General features: G+C 42.9%; 1 protein-coding gene across 4 annotated transcripts in view; it reads left to right on the top strand.

Moving 5' to 3' along the window:
- The first annotated feature begins 10,136 nt into the window (after positions 1–10,136).
- Positions 10,137–15,252, top strand: part of lss (lanosterol synthase (2,3-oxidosqualene-lanosterol cyclase)) — a 116,945-nt gene continuing 111,829 nt past the window's right edge. For 3 of the 4 annotated variants that reach the window (XM_048534487.2, XM_048534488.2, XM_048534490.2), the window contains exons 1-4: positions 10,187–10,300; positions 11,605–11,773; positions 13,972–14,110; positions 14,894–15,002. In XM_048534487.2, the coding sequence (XP_048390444.1) occupies positions 10,245–10,300; positions 11,605–11,773; positions 13,972–14,110; positions 14,894–15,002 (473 nt within the window). In that variant the 5' untranslated portion in view covers positions 10,187–10,244. Of the gene's footprint in view, positions 10,301–11,604; positions 11,774–13,971; positions 14,111–14,893; positions 15,003–15,252 lie in introns of all 4 variants that reach the window. The other variant, XM_048534489.2, reaches the window with a different exon arrangement.

Raw genomic sequence — 15,252 nt, forward strand, 5'->3', positions numbered from 1 at the left:
AGTAAAGAAACTACCTCTGACATCTGTCCTATATCTTTCACCCCTCAATTTAAAGCTATGCCCCCTCATTGCTCGCCGTCACCATCCTAGGAAAAATGCTCTCCCTATCCACCCTATCTAACCCTCTGATTATTTTATATGTTTCAATTAAGTCACCTCTCAACCTTCTCTCTAACGAAAACAGCCTCAAGTCCCTCAGCCTTTCCTCGTAAGACCTTCCCTCCAGACCAGGCAACATCCTAGAAAATCTCCTCTGCACCCTTTTCAAAGCTTCCACATCCTTCTTATAATGCGGTGACCAGAACTATACGCAATACTCCAAGTGCGGCTGCACCAGAGTTTTGTACAGCTTCACCATAACCTCTTCGTTCCGGAACTCGATCCCTCTATTAATAAAGCTAAAACACTGTATGCCTTCTTAATAGCCCTGTCAACCTGGGTGGCAACTTTCAAGGATCTGTGTACATGGACACCGAGATCTCTCTGCTCACCTACACTAATAAGAATCTTACCATTAGCCCAGTACTTTGCATTCCGGTTACTCCTACCAAAGTGCATCACCTCACACTTGTCTGCATTAAACTCCATTTGCCACCTCTCAGCTCAGCGGCTTATCTATGTCTCTCTGCAACCTACAGCATCCTTCGTCACTATCCACAACTCCACCGACCTTAGTGTCGCCTGCAAATTTACTAACCCATCCTTTTACACCCTCATCCAGGTCATTTATAAAAATTACAAACAGCAGTGGACCCAACACCAACCCTTGCGGTACACCACTAAGTAACTAGTCTCCAGGATGAACATTTCCCATCAACTACCACCCTCTGTCTTCTTTCAGCAAGCCAATTTCTGATCCAAACTGTTATATCTCCCACAATTCCATTCCTCCGCATTTTGTACAATAGCCTACTGTGAGGAACCTTATCGAATGCCTTGCTGAAATCCATATACACCACATCAACCAGTTTACTCTCATCTACCTGTTTGGTCACCTTCTCAAAGAACTCAGTAAGGTTTGTGAGGCACGACCTTCCCTTCACAAAACCGTGCTGACTATCCGTAATCAATTTATTCTTTTCTAGATGATTATAAATCCTATCCCTTATAACCTTTTCCAACACTTTACCAACAAAAACATTGTGTTTAAAGCCATATGATGAATTAAAAGACACGAACAGAAAATGAAAGAAACTCATGATTCCAGTATTTATTTCCCTTTTAGATGCTAAGCTTTATTGGGTTACTTGGGTTTAAATTAGTACAGTGAATGAATTCAAGGGATATTAGCAGTAGTACTGGGGAAAGTTGGATCTGTACTGTTGGGATGTACTGTATGCTGCAACTCATATAACTAAGGCAGGAAAGAAGGCTTAAAACTAAATAATGGGGAGATGCCAGAAAACAAAGGGAAACAATAGGTAATGGAACAGGGTAGTACTTTGCGTAGTGATAACCAGAGTGTTGCAAGAAGGGAATAGAGGCCGGAGATTGCAAAAATGGTAAAAAGACAACATTAAAGCCACTGTATCTGAATGTGTACATTTGTAACAAAATGGATGAATTGTTAGCATAAGTAGAAATAAATGTGTATGACTTGAGAGCCATTACTGAGACATGGTTGAAGGTCACCATTCAAGGCTGGGACCTGAATAGTGAAATGGACGTAAGGTTTTTAAAGATTAAAAGTTTGGAAAGGGTGATGGGCTGACTCTGTTAATCAAGGATTCCATTAGCATGCATTAATGAGAAATGTCTTGAATGCTGAAAAGCAAGTTGTAGAGTCCATTTGGGTGGAAAGGGGAAAGGTAAGAAGTCACTTGTGGAAGTTTACATAAATAGCTCATTTTCATTTTGGGATGCTGTTACTAGCGGACTAAAAAATGGATGACTTCATTACAGCCTTGGTTCAAATATGGATAAAAGAACTGAATTCTAGAAGTGAGTTGAGTGACAGCCCTTGACATCAAAACTGTATTCGACCCAGGACAGCATCAAGAAGCCCAAGCAAAACTGGAATCGTTGGGTATCGAAGGCAAACTTTCTGCTGGATGGAGTCATACCTGGATCATAAGAAGATTGCTGTGATTGATGGAGGTCAATCATCTGAGCTCCAGGACATCGCTGCAGGAATTCCTCAGGGTAGTCCTAGTATTATGAAGCTGGGTGAAGTAATTGTGAAGTGGATGACAGGAAGCTCAAATGTGTGGTTCCTTTGTGCTTTGTCTGTACTTCGAATTTTAAAAAAAAGTTTGAGTATGAGCAGCAGGTGAAATTGCCAGTACAGAGAGCCTCAAAATGTGAAACAGGAGTATCAAAAAAGTCTTACAGGTGCCAGGCAAAACAGCAGTCTTGTTTTTATCTGATAACGAATTTGAATTTGGCCAGTTAATTTGAAACCAAACTCCACAATTCAAAGCAATTGAATTTAAAAACTGGTGGTGTTGGTTTCTGGTTGTCAATCATATTATATGAACTTGATTGTCATTATGGGTATAAAAGTTGAGGGAAACTGGAAAATCGAAGAAAGCCAACTGCCATCTGAAAGAGAAAGTCATCTGCCACCTGCCAGAGTTAGCACCATTCAGCTCTCAGATAAAGCCAATCTAAGTAATCAAAGGTACCACTATTTTAGCTGAAAGTCCTCATTAAAGAAATTATACAGATAAAACGTCCCTGACAGCAGAAGTAAGGGAAGATAGATGTTTGTGAAAAGAGTGGAGGCAGCAGAATATTCAAGACAGTCTGTGTGAACTCAAGAGATTAAGTTATAATTTATTGCTTCTTTATTAGTTGGATTTATACTAGTGGGACTTGCCTTTAAATAAACAGGATTTCAGTAGAATTTAGACCAGTTAAGAAGTCGTTAGTGGTCTATGGGGAAATTATCCAGTTTGTTAGTAATTCTGTTAATTTGTTCACTGTTAGGGTTAAACAAATATGTTGTTTCTTATTATTTGTAAAGTGGAGAGCAAGGATTTTCTTTCTTTTAACCATTCAACAAATTACAAGGGGAAAAGTGAGCTTTTCTGTGTGTTTCAGGGGTAATTACTAGAAGGGAACCTCTAATCCCATCATAGCAGATTGGGGCTTGAGTTTTGGTAATTGTCAGAGGAGATCAGCCATTCCGCCTCCGTTAACACTAAGCCTAACGATCTTCAGCCACTTCATCAATTACCTTCCTTCTACTATAAAGTCAGAAGTGGAGAAGTTTGTTGATTCTTTCTGCACCACTTGTGACTCCTCAGATACTGAAACAGTCCACGTTCACATGCAGTAAGATTTGGACAATATCCGGGCTTGGGCTGACAAGTAGCAAGTAACATTGATGCCACACCAATGATAGGCAGTGACCATCTCCAATAAGAGACAATCTAACCACTGCCCTTTCACAATGTTATTGTCACTGAATCCTCCACTAATAACATCCTGGGGTTACCACTGACTAGGAACTCAGTTGGACTCACCACGTAAACACAGTGGCTACAACAGAGGCCAGCTCACCTCCTGACTCCCAAAGCCTGTCCACCATCTACATGGCACAAGTCAAGAGCTTGATGGAATACTCCCCACCTGCCTGGATGGGTGCAGCTCCAACAACACTCAAGAAGCTTGACCACTATCCAGGACAAAGCAACCTGCTTAATTGGCACCCTATCCACAAGCATCCACTCCCTCCCCTGTTGACTTTCAGTAGCAGCAGTGTACCAACTACAAGATGCGCTGCTGAAATTCACCAAAAGTCCTTAGTCAGCACCTTCTAAACTTGCAACTACTACTCACTAGAGGGACAAGGACAGCAGATACCTAGAAACACCAACACCTGCAGGTTCCCTTTCAAGCCACTCACCATCCGGACTTGGAAATTTACCATTGTTCCTTTACTCCCAAGAAGCCAGCTCACTTCCTCCTTCTTAAGTGCACCCAGTGACCTTCACATCCCACAAATAAATTAAAAGAAAAAATGCTGGGCCCTTCATAATTGGAGGGAGATTGGCATCATTCACACTGGTAGTGCTGTGTGATTTGTTAAGATTCACAGAAAGAAAATAGACATAGGGCAGGTCGACACTTCAGTTTGTGGATGCATCCCCAGAGGTGATGCTAAAATCAATCAGAGGCAGGTAATTTCTCTACAGAACGGAAGGTGGAGGTTAATATACATCACAATCAGGCTATAGGTCTCACATGAGTTGTGCCAATGCTGAAGACTCAAGGATATTGTGGCAGTTGAGTGAGCACTGTTGTGTCAGGCTGTTGCCAATGGAGAGATGCAATAGTGACCGGATGGAAATGTTAAATATCTCTCTGGCATTGACCTGAAACCGATATAGTTCCACATTGATCGAAAGCATTAACAGTCTATGAAATAGAAGTTGATCAAGACTGCATTCTTTCCAGTGGAGGCATCCCAAGAGCTGGATTATATGTCCGTCCATTCTGCGCACCCTCCCCCGGTACATTTGAGGGTTCCTTGTAAATTATTGTGCCCATACTCATCTACCCACCTCCTACCTACGAGCCTCATCTCCGCCTCCTTGACCTGTCTATCTTCCCTAGACTGACCAACCCCCACCCTAACTCCCCAACTACACTCATCTTTACTGGTTTCATCCCCCACTCCTTGACCTGTCCGTCTCCTCTCAACCTATCTGCTCCTTTATCCATCTTCCATCCGCCTCCCCCCCCCCCCCCGCTTATTTCAGAATCCCCTTTCCCTCTCCTCCAGGTTGATGAGGAGAAGGCTATTATTGTGATTTACATAGATTTCCAAAAGGTGTTTGAAAGAACGCCACACAGCAGACATGCGAGGACAATTGTAGGTCATACTATGATAGGGACAGCAGCAATGTCAAATCAAAATTGGCTGAGGGATGGGTAACATTGAGTAATGGTTAATGCATTTTTATTTGGGCTGCAAGAGGTTTTGTGGGGACGTAATGCCAGGCTTGGTTTTGGGAACCTTGCTTTTAGATCCTAATATGCAGGAGTAGAATGTTGGGCATTCGACCCATCAAATCTGTTATGCCATTCAAGGAAATCATGGCTGATTTGCTTATCCTCAACTACACTTTAATTACAACCCTTGATTCCCTTACTGAATAAAAATCTAACTCAATGCTGAACCCAACTTTGACAGTCCTCTGCAATGAAAAGTTCTATTGATGCAACACCCACTAAGAGACGAAATTCCTTTTCATCTTTATCTTGAATGGATGACCCCTTATTCTGAACTTATTATGCCCTTTGTTTCTAGACTTACCCACAAAGCAAAGCAATCTCTCCTCAATTATCCTGTCAAGTCCCCTAAGAATCTTGGTTAATTTTTTTGAGTCTCGTACAACTTCTTCAGAACGTGCAGGACTTAAATGTTTCTCTCTTCATAAATGCTGCCAGACATAGAAACAATGAGTGTCTCCTTATTCTTCTAAACTCCTACTGAATACAAGCAGAACCTACTCAACCTAGTGAACCTGATTTATATGAATGGTCTAGATCTTGTGAACGGAACAACGTTTGCAAATAACACAAAACTTGATTGAATTGTAAGTGAGGAGGGCAGTTTAGAATTTTAAGAAAACATTGACAGGTTGGTGGTGTGGGTGGATGGGTGGCAGCTGAAATTCAATGTAGAGAAGTGTGCAGTAATGCAATTTATTACTGAGAACATGGAGAAACAATATCAAACAAAGGGTTATAACTCACTCAGAGATAGTAAGAACCGCTGATGCTGGAGTCAGAGATAGCACAGTGTGGAGCTGGAGGACACTGCAGGCTAGGCAGCGTCAAAAGAGCAGGAAAGTTGAGATTTTTGGGTCGGGACCCTTCTTTCTGAAGGAGGGTCCAAACCCAAAACATCAACTTCCCTGCTCTTCTGATGTTGCCTCGCCAGCTGTGTTCCTCCAAATCCACAGTTATTTCTATATATAAAACAAAGGGTACAAATCTAAAGATTGTGTAGAAGCTGAGAGATCTGAATATAAATGAACTTAGGTTAATAAAGGTGGCAGTTCAGCTCGACGGATTAATAAAGCACACAGTATTTTAGGCATCATTAATAGGGGCACTGAGTACAAGAAAAGAGAAATTATGATGAATTTATATAAGACACTGGTTAGTCCCCGCTCAATATTGTTCTGGACGCCACACTGTAGGAAGGATATGAATAAATTCAAGAGTATAGAAGGGATGAGACACTTGAATTATGGTAATCGATCAGAATAGAAATTTAAAAGGAGATTTAATAGAAGTTTTCACAGTCATGGAGAGGGGAAGAAACTATTTCTGCTCAGAAGTAGATCAAAAGCCAGGGGGCAACACAGTGTAGAGCTGCTTCTCTGATGCTGCTTGGCCTGCTATGTTCATAGAACATAGAATACAGTGCAGAACAGGCCCTTGGGCCCTTGATGTTGTGCCGGCCTGTGAACTAATCTAAGCTCATCCCCCTACACTATCCCATCATCATCCATATGCTTATCGAAGGACTGTTTAAATGCCCCTAACGTGGCTGAGTTAACTACATTGGTAGGCAGGGCATTCCACGCCCTTACCACTTTGAGTTCATCCAGTTCTACACTGTGTTGTCTCAGATTCTTCAGCATCAGCAATTCCCACTATCTCTCAAGAGGCAGAGGCCACAGTTTTGAGGAGCTCTGCAAAAGAAACAAATGCAAGGGCTATTTTTTCAACAAACATAGAACGAAGAAAATAGGAGCAGGAGAAAGGCATTAGGTCCTTCAGGCCAGATCTGCCATTCAATATCATCATGGCTGATCATCCAATTCAATACCCTGTTCCCACTTTATCCCCCACTTGAGGTCATTTAGTCCCTTCCTACACTCCTTGATTTCCTACCTCCCCACTCTCTCATGCCTAGATTCTCCCTGCATCTCGATCCTCCCCCATTTGTCTTTCTAATCCCTTCTCCCTCCTGATTGCTCTCTCTCCATCCCCCTCAAACCCCTTCTCTACCACCTCCTCTTGAACGTAAATCACCCTCACTAAATCCTCCCCTTGATGCCCACATACCCATTGATCCTCCCAAACCCCTCCACTTCAATCATTGTCTATAAAGCCCTGATCCCCCTCTTTTAACCCTGCCACTTCAATCATCCTCTTACCCCCCTTTCAATCCCCCTGCACATTGCTCTTGCCCTTTGATCCCCTCTCTATCCAACCCCTAGATCCTCCTTTCTATACCCCTCCACTACCTCTCAATCACCATGTCTAACCATCTCAGTTCCAGTTTCTAACCCCTCCCTAACCCTCGATCCCCTCGTTGGACCCCCCTGCCAACACCCTCTTTACACTCCATCCAGTTTCTCAATCACCACTCCACAGTCTCTCAGCCCCTGGATCACCACCTCCACAGTCATCCTGCCACTGATCATCACTTCCACACTCTCAATCCCCAGGTCACCACCTCCACAATCTCTCACCTCCATAGCCCCTCGATCATCACTTCCCCAGTCACCGCACCATCTCCACTGTCTCAGTCCCTAGATCACCACTTCCACAGTCTCTCAGTCCCTCAATCTCCCTCTCCAGTTCCTGGATTTCCCTTTGTAGATCCCCTCGATCTCCCACTCTCCAGCATCTGCAGCTCTGATGAATAGAACATAGAACATAGAACAACACAGTGCAGAACAGGCCCTTCGGCCCTCAATGTTGCGCCGACCTGTGAACTAATCTAAGCCCATTCCCCTACACTATCCCATCATCATCCATATGCTTATCCAAGGGCTGTTTAAATGCCCCTCATGTGGCTGAGTTAACTACATTGGCAGGCAGGGCATTCCACCCCCTTACCACTCTCTGAGTAAAGAACCTGCCTCTGACATCTGTCTTAAATCCATCACCCCTCAATGTGTAGCTGTGCGCCCTTGTACAAACTGAAGTCATCATCCTCGGAAAAAGACTCTCACTGTCCACCCCATCTAATCCACTGATCATCTTGTACGTCTCTGTTAAATCCCCTCTTAGCCTCCTTCTCTCCAATGAGAACAGACCCAAGTTCCTCAGCCTTTCTTCATAAGACCTTCGCTCCAGACCAGGCAACATTCTGATAAATCTCCTCTGCACCTATTCCAACAATTCCACATCCTTCCTGTAATGGAGCAACCACGCAATATTCAAAGTGAGGCCCCACTAGCGTTTTGTAGAGTTGCAACATGACATCACGTCTCCGGAACTCAATCCCTCTACCAATGCAACCTAAAACACCATCAGACTTCTGAACAGCACTATCAACCTGGGTGGCAATTGTCAAGAATCTATGTACATGGACACCAAGATCCCTCTGCACATCCACACTACCAAGAATCTTTCCGTTGAGCCGGTGTACTGCATTCCTATTATTCCTCCCAAAGTGAATCACCTCACATTTATCCATATTAATCTCCATTTGCCACCTTTCGGCCCAATTCTGCAGTTTATCCAAGTGTCCTTGCAACCTGCAACATTCTTCCACAATGTCCACCACTCCACTAACTTTAGTGTCATCTGCAAACTTACGCACCCATCCACCTATGCCTGCGTCCAAGTCATTTATACAAATGACAAACAGCAGTGGTCCCAAAACAGATCCTTGAGACACATCACTAGTAACCGGACTCCAGGCTGAATATTTTCCATCAACCACCACTCATTGCCTTCTTACCGAAAGCCAGTTTCTAATTCAAATGGCTAAATCTCCCTCAATCCTGTGCCTCTGTATTTTCTCCAATAGCCTACCATGGGGAAACTTATCAAAGGCTTTACTGAAGTCCATGTACACCACGTCAACTGCCTGACCCTCATCCACATGCTTGGTCACCTTCTCAAAACACTCAACGAAGTTTGTGAGACACGACCTGCCCTTGACAAATCCATGTTGACTATCTCCAATCACATTTTTGCTTACTAAATGATTATAAATCCTATCTCTTATAATCCTTTCCAAAATTTTTCCTACAACAGACGTAAGGCCACAGGTCTATAATTGCCTGGGTCATTCCTAGTGCCCCACTTGAATAAGGGCACAACATTTGCAATCCTCCAGTCCTCTGGTACTAAACCTGTAGACAATGAGGACTCAAAGATCAAGGCCAAAGGCTCCACCACCTCCTCCCTAGCTTCCCAGACAATCCTCGGAAAAATCCCATCAGGCCCAGGGGATTTATCTACCTTCACACGTTGTCGAATTGATAACACTTCCTCCTTACTAACCTTAACCCTTTCAATTCGAGTAGCCCGTAACTCAGTCACCTCCTCTAAATTATTCTCCTGTCCCTCAGTGAAAACAGATGAGAAAGTTACAGTTTATAATAGGCTCTACATTATTTCAAAGACTATTAGGAGGACATAGCCTTAGGTCAGTCTCCCTTAAAATCCTACTTTACTCTCCTGTAAATAAACTAGTATATTCTGTGATTTCTTTACAAATCCCCTATAAAATTATTTACCAGCTGTTGCTTTAGCGATTATCATTTAACCAATACCACACTTTACAAAGAGTTCAAGGTGAATATGACCCTTCCTACACTGGTGTGTGAATCTCTGGTTGTAAAGTATATATAACACAACTTTTTCTAGAATATGGCAACCCCACAGAGGAAAGTTATGTGCAGCATATCTTCAGCGCTAATTGTAAAGCTTCCTGAACCATAAGATGAACCACTGCAAGCAGTAGACATTGTTTGTCAACCAAGGTTTCACATCTGACGATAAAGTTATCTGGACTCGAAACGTTAGCTTGCTCTCTCTCCATGGATGATGCCTGACTCGCTGTGATCTCCAACATTTGTTGTTTTCAGCACCGATTCCTGCTCCTAAGATGCTGCTTGGCCTGCTGTGTTCATCCAGCTCTACACCTTTTCATCTCGGATTCTCCAGCATCTGGAGTTCCTGTTATCTCATCGATTCCGTCCAGTCCTGTCTACCAGCCCCACCCAAATCACAGTCCATTGGCCAGCCCTGAAGCTCCGATCCTCCGGCTGATTGGTTGCCCGTTGCCGTACCTACTTGTCGCTGACTGGTGGGAACCTGTTCATAACGCCCCGCCTCCGCGCGACTGATCCTTCATGTCGCTGGCGGCGTAGGGCTCCGCCCACCTAGCGCTCATTGGTTGCTTGGGGGCAACGCTTGCTTCCGATTGGCCCCTGTCCCTGGGTCCATGGTCAGCTGAGTTGATCGAGTGTGGTCGAGAAGAATGGAGCGTGTAGTAGGGTGAGAGTTTTTGATGGAGACAATGTATTATATTGAATATGGAAAGAAAAGTAACGTACAGAACATATCGTAGAGAGGATAAATCATGTAACAGGTATCATTGTAGGGAATAGGTAGTTTGGAATGTATCATAAAGACTGTCGTATATAACATATATTGAATTTATCAGAACATAGCAGATTCTGAATATCGTATGGAGAATATCATAAAGAGAGGGGCTACTCGAGAGAGATGTAGAGAGGCTTGTATTGAGCAGAGAAGATATTTATGTGGCTAGTTATATTTAGAGATTATAGTCGAAAGAGGGCAATATATGTGAACTGTAAATAGAGGGATTCTTTATACAGGAAGGTTTTATAGGGTGATATAGAAGATTTTCTTACACATGTGAGTTATATATTTAGAGGAGGCATGGTATATGAATGGTTATATAGGTTGTTTATGTGTGTGTATATCAAATTATGTAGGCAATAGAGGATAGCACAGAATTAAATACAGACTGAAGCATCCTGTGATTTGTAAATTAAGCTACCTCTACAGTGGCCCTATCGAACACTCCCAAGACAGTCCCTTTGTGTTTGTTGCGGCATGTTGGCTCAGTGGTTAGCACTGCTGCCTCGCAGCGCCAGGGACCTGGGTTCGATTCCACCCTCAGGTAATTGTCTGTGTGGAGTTTACACATTCTTCCTGCGTCTGCGAGCGTTTCCACCGGGTGCCCTGGTTTCCTCCCACAGGCCAAAGCTGTGCAGGCTAGGTGGATTGGCCATGCTAACTTGCCCACACTGTTTAGGGATTTGTAGGTTGGGTGGATTATAGGGGGATGGGCCTGGGTGGGATTCTCCGAAAGTCGGTGTGGGCTTGTTGGGCCAGAGGGCCTGTTTCCACATTGTAGGGATTCTGTGAATCTATGAGCTCTGTCTGTCAGAGTTTTCATTGACCTCAAGGATGATTGCACACTTGTTAAAAAGTGTGAATACAGGCTTACTAAATTCCACTTCCTAACCCTACAAGGCTCTCAAGGGAGCTTTTGCAGACTGATTCTGAAATAAGCCAGTTTAGCACAGTCTATGATGGAATCTAGGACATTCCTTAGCCTTCGGCCTCTCCATATGTCAGCTGACTCAAACATTGGAAAGCTGTGAAAAATACATTAGTTTCAAAACTTCTTGCTTTCGGAGAAGTGGGACACCTCCAAGGCAATAGAAGGTTTCATTTGTCCACACACCCACACTTCAGAAATGTGTGCGTGAGTTTCTTTTCAACAATGTCTAGCTGGAACTGATGATTTAGACAAAGTCAAGTAAAAATGCACATTACAGCCAGTGATTTCTAGTCTATGGCAGGGTGAATGTTGGGTTTATGTTAGCTCTATAGGATGTGTATTTCTCCTGTTCACAGGTGTTTGCGGAGAAGAGGTGGCCCATATAAAACTGAACCAGCTACAGATTTGACACACTGGAGGCTGTCTAATGTGGAGGGCAGACAGACTTGGAGGTATACCGACTACAGAGAAACAGAAGACAGGCAACAGACAATGCTGGAGCTACATTCAGTGGGGCTTGACACTGTATGTATCTATATTATTAAGAATTTCCATGTGACTGTCTTCAAACCAATATGGACAGCTAACTTGTACAGTCCATTTTTTTTTACAAACGAAGCACTGAAAGAGCAAAGTCTAGATTCACAGATGAAATAAAATCTCATTGCTGTATCTTTCATCTTCTGAAATGGTAGGCATGACTGATACAGAATAGGAGACCACCATGTGTGCCTGTACTATCCTTTTAAATCCTTTTTTTTGTACCTCCGTAGATGTATCTCCTTCAGCTACATGTCCAATTTTTTTTTCAATGCTACAGTTGAACCTGTATCCCTGACGCTTTCAGACCACAGCAACTCCATGGATTAATAAAGTTCTCTTGTGCCACCTCTGATCCTTCTGCTGATCAGTTTAAATCGGTGTCCTTTGCTGACCGACACTTCTACCACTGAAGCTAGTTTCTCTTTATTTCCAGATATCAAAATTGTCCTTGATTTTTCTGAGTAACCAAACCAAATATCCTGACTTTCTTAGATAACATAGTGTTCAGCTGGAGATTTTCTGCTCCTCTGACGCTGCCTGACGTGCTGTGTTCCTCTAGCTGCACGCTGTGTTATCTCTGACTCCAACATCGGTAGTTCTTACTATCTCTCCTGACTTTCTTAGTTTTGTAAGCACATCCTGTAGTCTCTCCATTTAGCTCTGGCCCTGATCCCTGACAATGTTAAGAGAAAATCCACCTTGAAACTTTTCAAAGTTTCATATCTTTCTAAAATCACTGCCCAGAAGTTGTTGAAAAACCATTTTATCATCAGCAAAGGAATCCCTTTACCGACGCCTTGCTGTGGCCCACCTTGTACCATCATTTGCCTGATGGTTCCCTGGATGTGATCTCGACTGCACTCCCCCAAGATGTCAACACCCTCATTAGTAGTCAATTTAATTTTGTATGTTTTCAATTGCAGTGAATGCTTAAACCATTATTCTTTTTGTGTGTTGAGATGAGTGTTGGTAGCTCCCTGTTGCTCTGCAATCTCCAGGAAGTAAATATTAATTGCCAGGGCACTGTATGCCTGTGAGTAACCCGAAAGGCAAACAGTAGCATTCAAAAACACTGTTTCACTTGCCTCAACAACTTTTTTGAACAGCCAGATGTCGTCATCTAATCAAATAGCAGGTCAGGGTGCACATTCAATTTGGGTGGCGATAAGGAACAGTAGAGGAGCAAAATCACTCGTGGCAGTGTTTTTGGGCACCCGGACAGTAGCCAAAATGTAGGATGGAGTATTCAGAAAGAAATGTTGGATGCTTGTGATAAAGGGATGCCAATGATCGTGGGTGATTTTTAATCTTCATATACACTGGAAAAATCAGATTGGTAATGATAGACTGGATTAGGAGTTCATAGAAAACTTACAGGAGAGTTTCTCAGAGCAACCATATCAGAACCAAACTCAGTGTAGTTTATATCCCATTCAGTACTATGTATTGTGACATGACTAATTAGTGACTTCCATAAAGGCACCAGCATGGAGCAGTGATCATAATATGATTGAATTGTGACTTGAAAGGGAGAAGAGAAGTTATAAGACTGGTATTTTAATTTTGAATAAGGCAACTGTGTGGACATAGAAGCTGAGCTAGCTGAAGTGAACTGGGATTTTAGGCTAGGACATAAATCAATAGAGAAGCAGTGGGAGACATTTACAGAGATGTTTCAGACCAGTCAGAACAAGTAAAATTTTACTCTCTCAAAAAATAGAAGGGTCAGTTGAAGTTTGCATCAATATTAAGGAAAAGCAGATAACTGCACAAAAATAGAACCAAAAATAAAGAAGCGCATAGAAGGACAGAAAGTTAGCTACAAATGTTAAAATGGATAGTGAGAGGTTTTACAGGTATTCAAAAGGAAAAGATTAAGTAAAGTGAATAGAATAAGTGAACAAATATAATCACTCCATTTAAGTGGAGAGGGAGCAGGAAACTATTAACCAGTTAACTTGCTGGCAGTTCTGGGGTAGGTATTAGGATCGATCAGTGAGGAGGTTAATGCTCAAATCTCTATATTCAAACGCCCTTGCCCTGTCTACATTAATCTTAGGAATGGAAGTGTTTGTGTATTCACCCCTGAACACAAACTTAGAACAGGGGAACAGTGGGTTTGAGGTTTGGTGTAATGCGGTTTAAAAAAAAATCCAAGCATATAATGCCTTGTGTTTCAGGGTAAATTTACCAGCGACTTACCAAGAGCTGCGACACCACAAGAGGCAGTTCTGCAGGGAATGACATTTTATACAAAGCTACAGGCTGAGGATGGACATTGGGCTGGAGACTATGGTGGACCCCTATTCCTTCTACCAGGTTAGTTGGGAATGTTCCAGAAATGGACCATGGGTACACTTGCCATTCTAGATTCTTGCCCTTTGGCCCAACAAGCCCACACCGCCCCTTAGAACATCCCACACACCCCTGAACACTACGGGCAATTTAGCATGGCCAATTCACCTAGCCTGCACATCTTTGGACTGTGAGAGGAAACCAGAGCACCCGGAGGAAACAGACGCAGACACGGGGACAATGTGCAAACTCCACACAGACAGTTACTGATGCTGTAATCGAACCCGGGTCCCTGGCGTTGTGAGGTTGCGGTGCTAACCGCTGAGCCACCATGCCGCCCTCATTATGCTGGTTTCTAATCTCCTCCATTTCAAGGGAAAAATTTCCAGAACAAATGCCCCTGCAAGCCCCACACCACCAGTAAAGAAGAACCAACAACACACTGGAGAATGGAGAAATTGGGATATGATGTGTAGTGCGGGCGCTAGGGCTTGGGTTTCGAGCCATTATTTCAACTGCTTTTTTCTTTTGTATCTCTACATCACACCCGTAAATCAATGGGGAAAAATAAGGAAGGGTAACATTATCTATTTTCTTGAGGCTGTCTCCCTGGTCTAGGGAAATCCCTCACATGCTTTCTATTGGTCCTTCTGACTTTAGGAAATGCTGACTTCAAATAATTGTGGAGCTGTCCATCTTAATCCCAAAAAGGTGTATTCAGTTTAGGGTTGAATATAATTTACCCTAATCTGAAAACAAAAATGTATTTTAATAAGAATATCTTTGTTAATGATTCATATCTTTTAGGGCTACTGATTACATGTCATGTAGCAAAGATATCATTGTCTGAGGCTCAGAGGAAGGAGATGATTCGATACCTGCGCTCAGTGCAGCTTCTAGATGGTGGATGGGGACTGTAAGTATTAGAAAACTTGTACAAAACAAAACACGGAATGGAGAAATAGAGCTTGTTCTGATGTTAACTGGTCTTTCTTTTGTACTCCTCCTTTGGTATCTTGGGTTGAATTCTGGTCTAAACTTGAAGATGATGGGAATCTGGAGCTCACTGCCTGTAAGGGTGCTAAAGAACCTTTATAACATTGAAGAACTACTTAGATTTCAAACAATGTATAATAGTGTCTGGCCAGAAGTCATTATTTCCAGCA

The sequence above is a fragment of the Stegostoma tigrinum genome, chromosome 7 (genome assembly GCF_030684315.1).
Source record: "Stegostoma tigrinum isolate sSteTig4 chromosome 7, sSteTig4.hap1, whole genome shotgun sequence".
Taxonomy (NCBI): domain Eukaryota; kingdom Metazoa; phylum Chordata; class Chondrichthyes; order Orectolobiformes; family Stegostomatidae; genus Stegostoma; species Stegostoma tigrinum.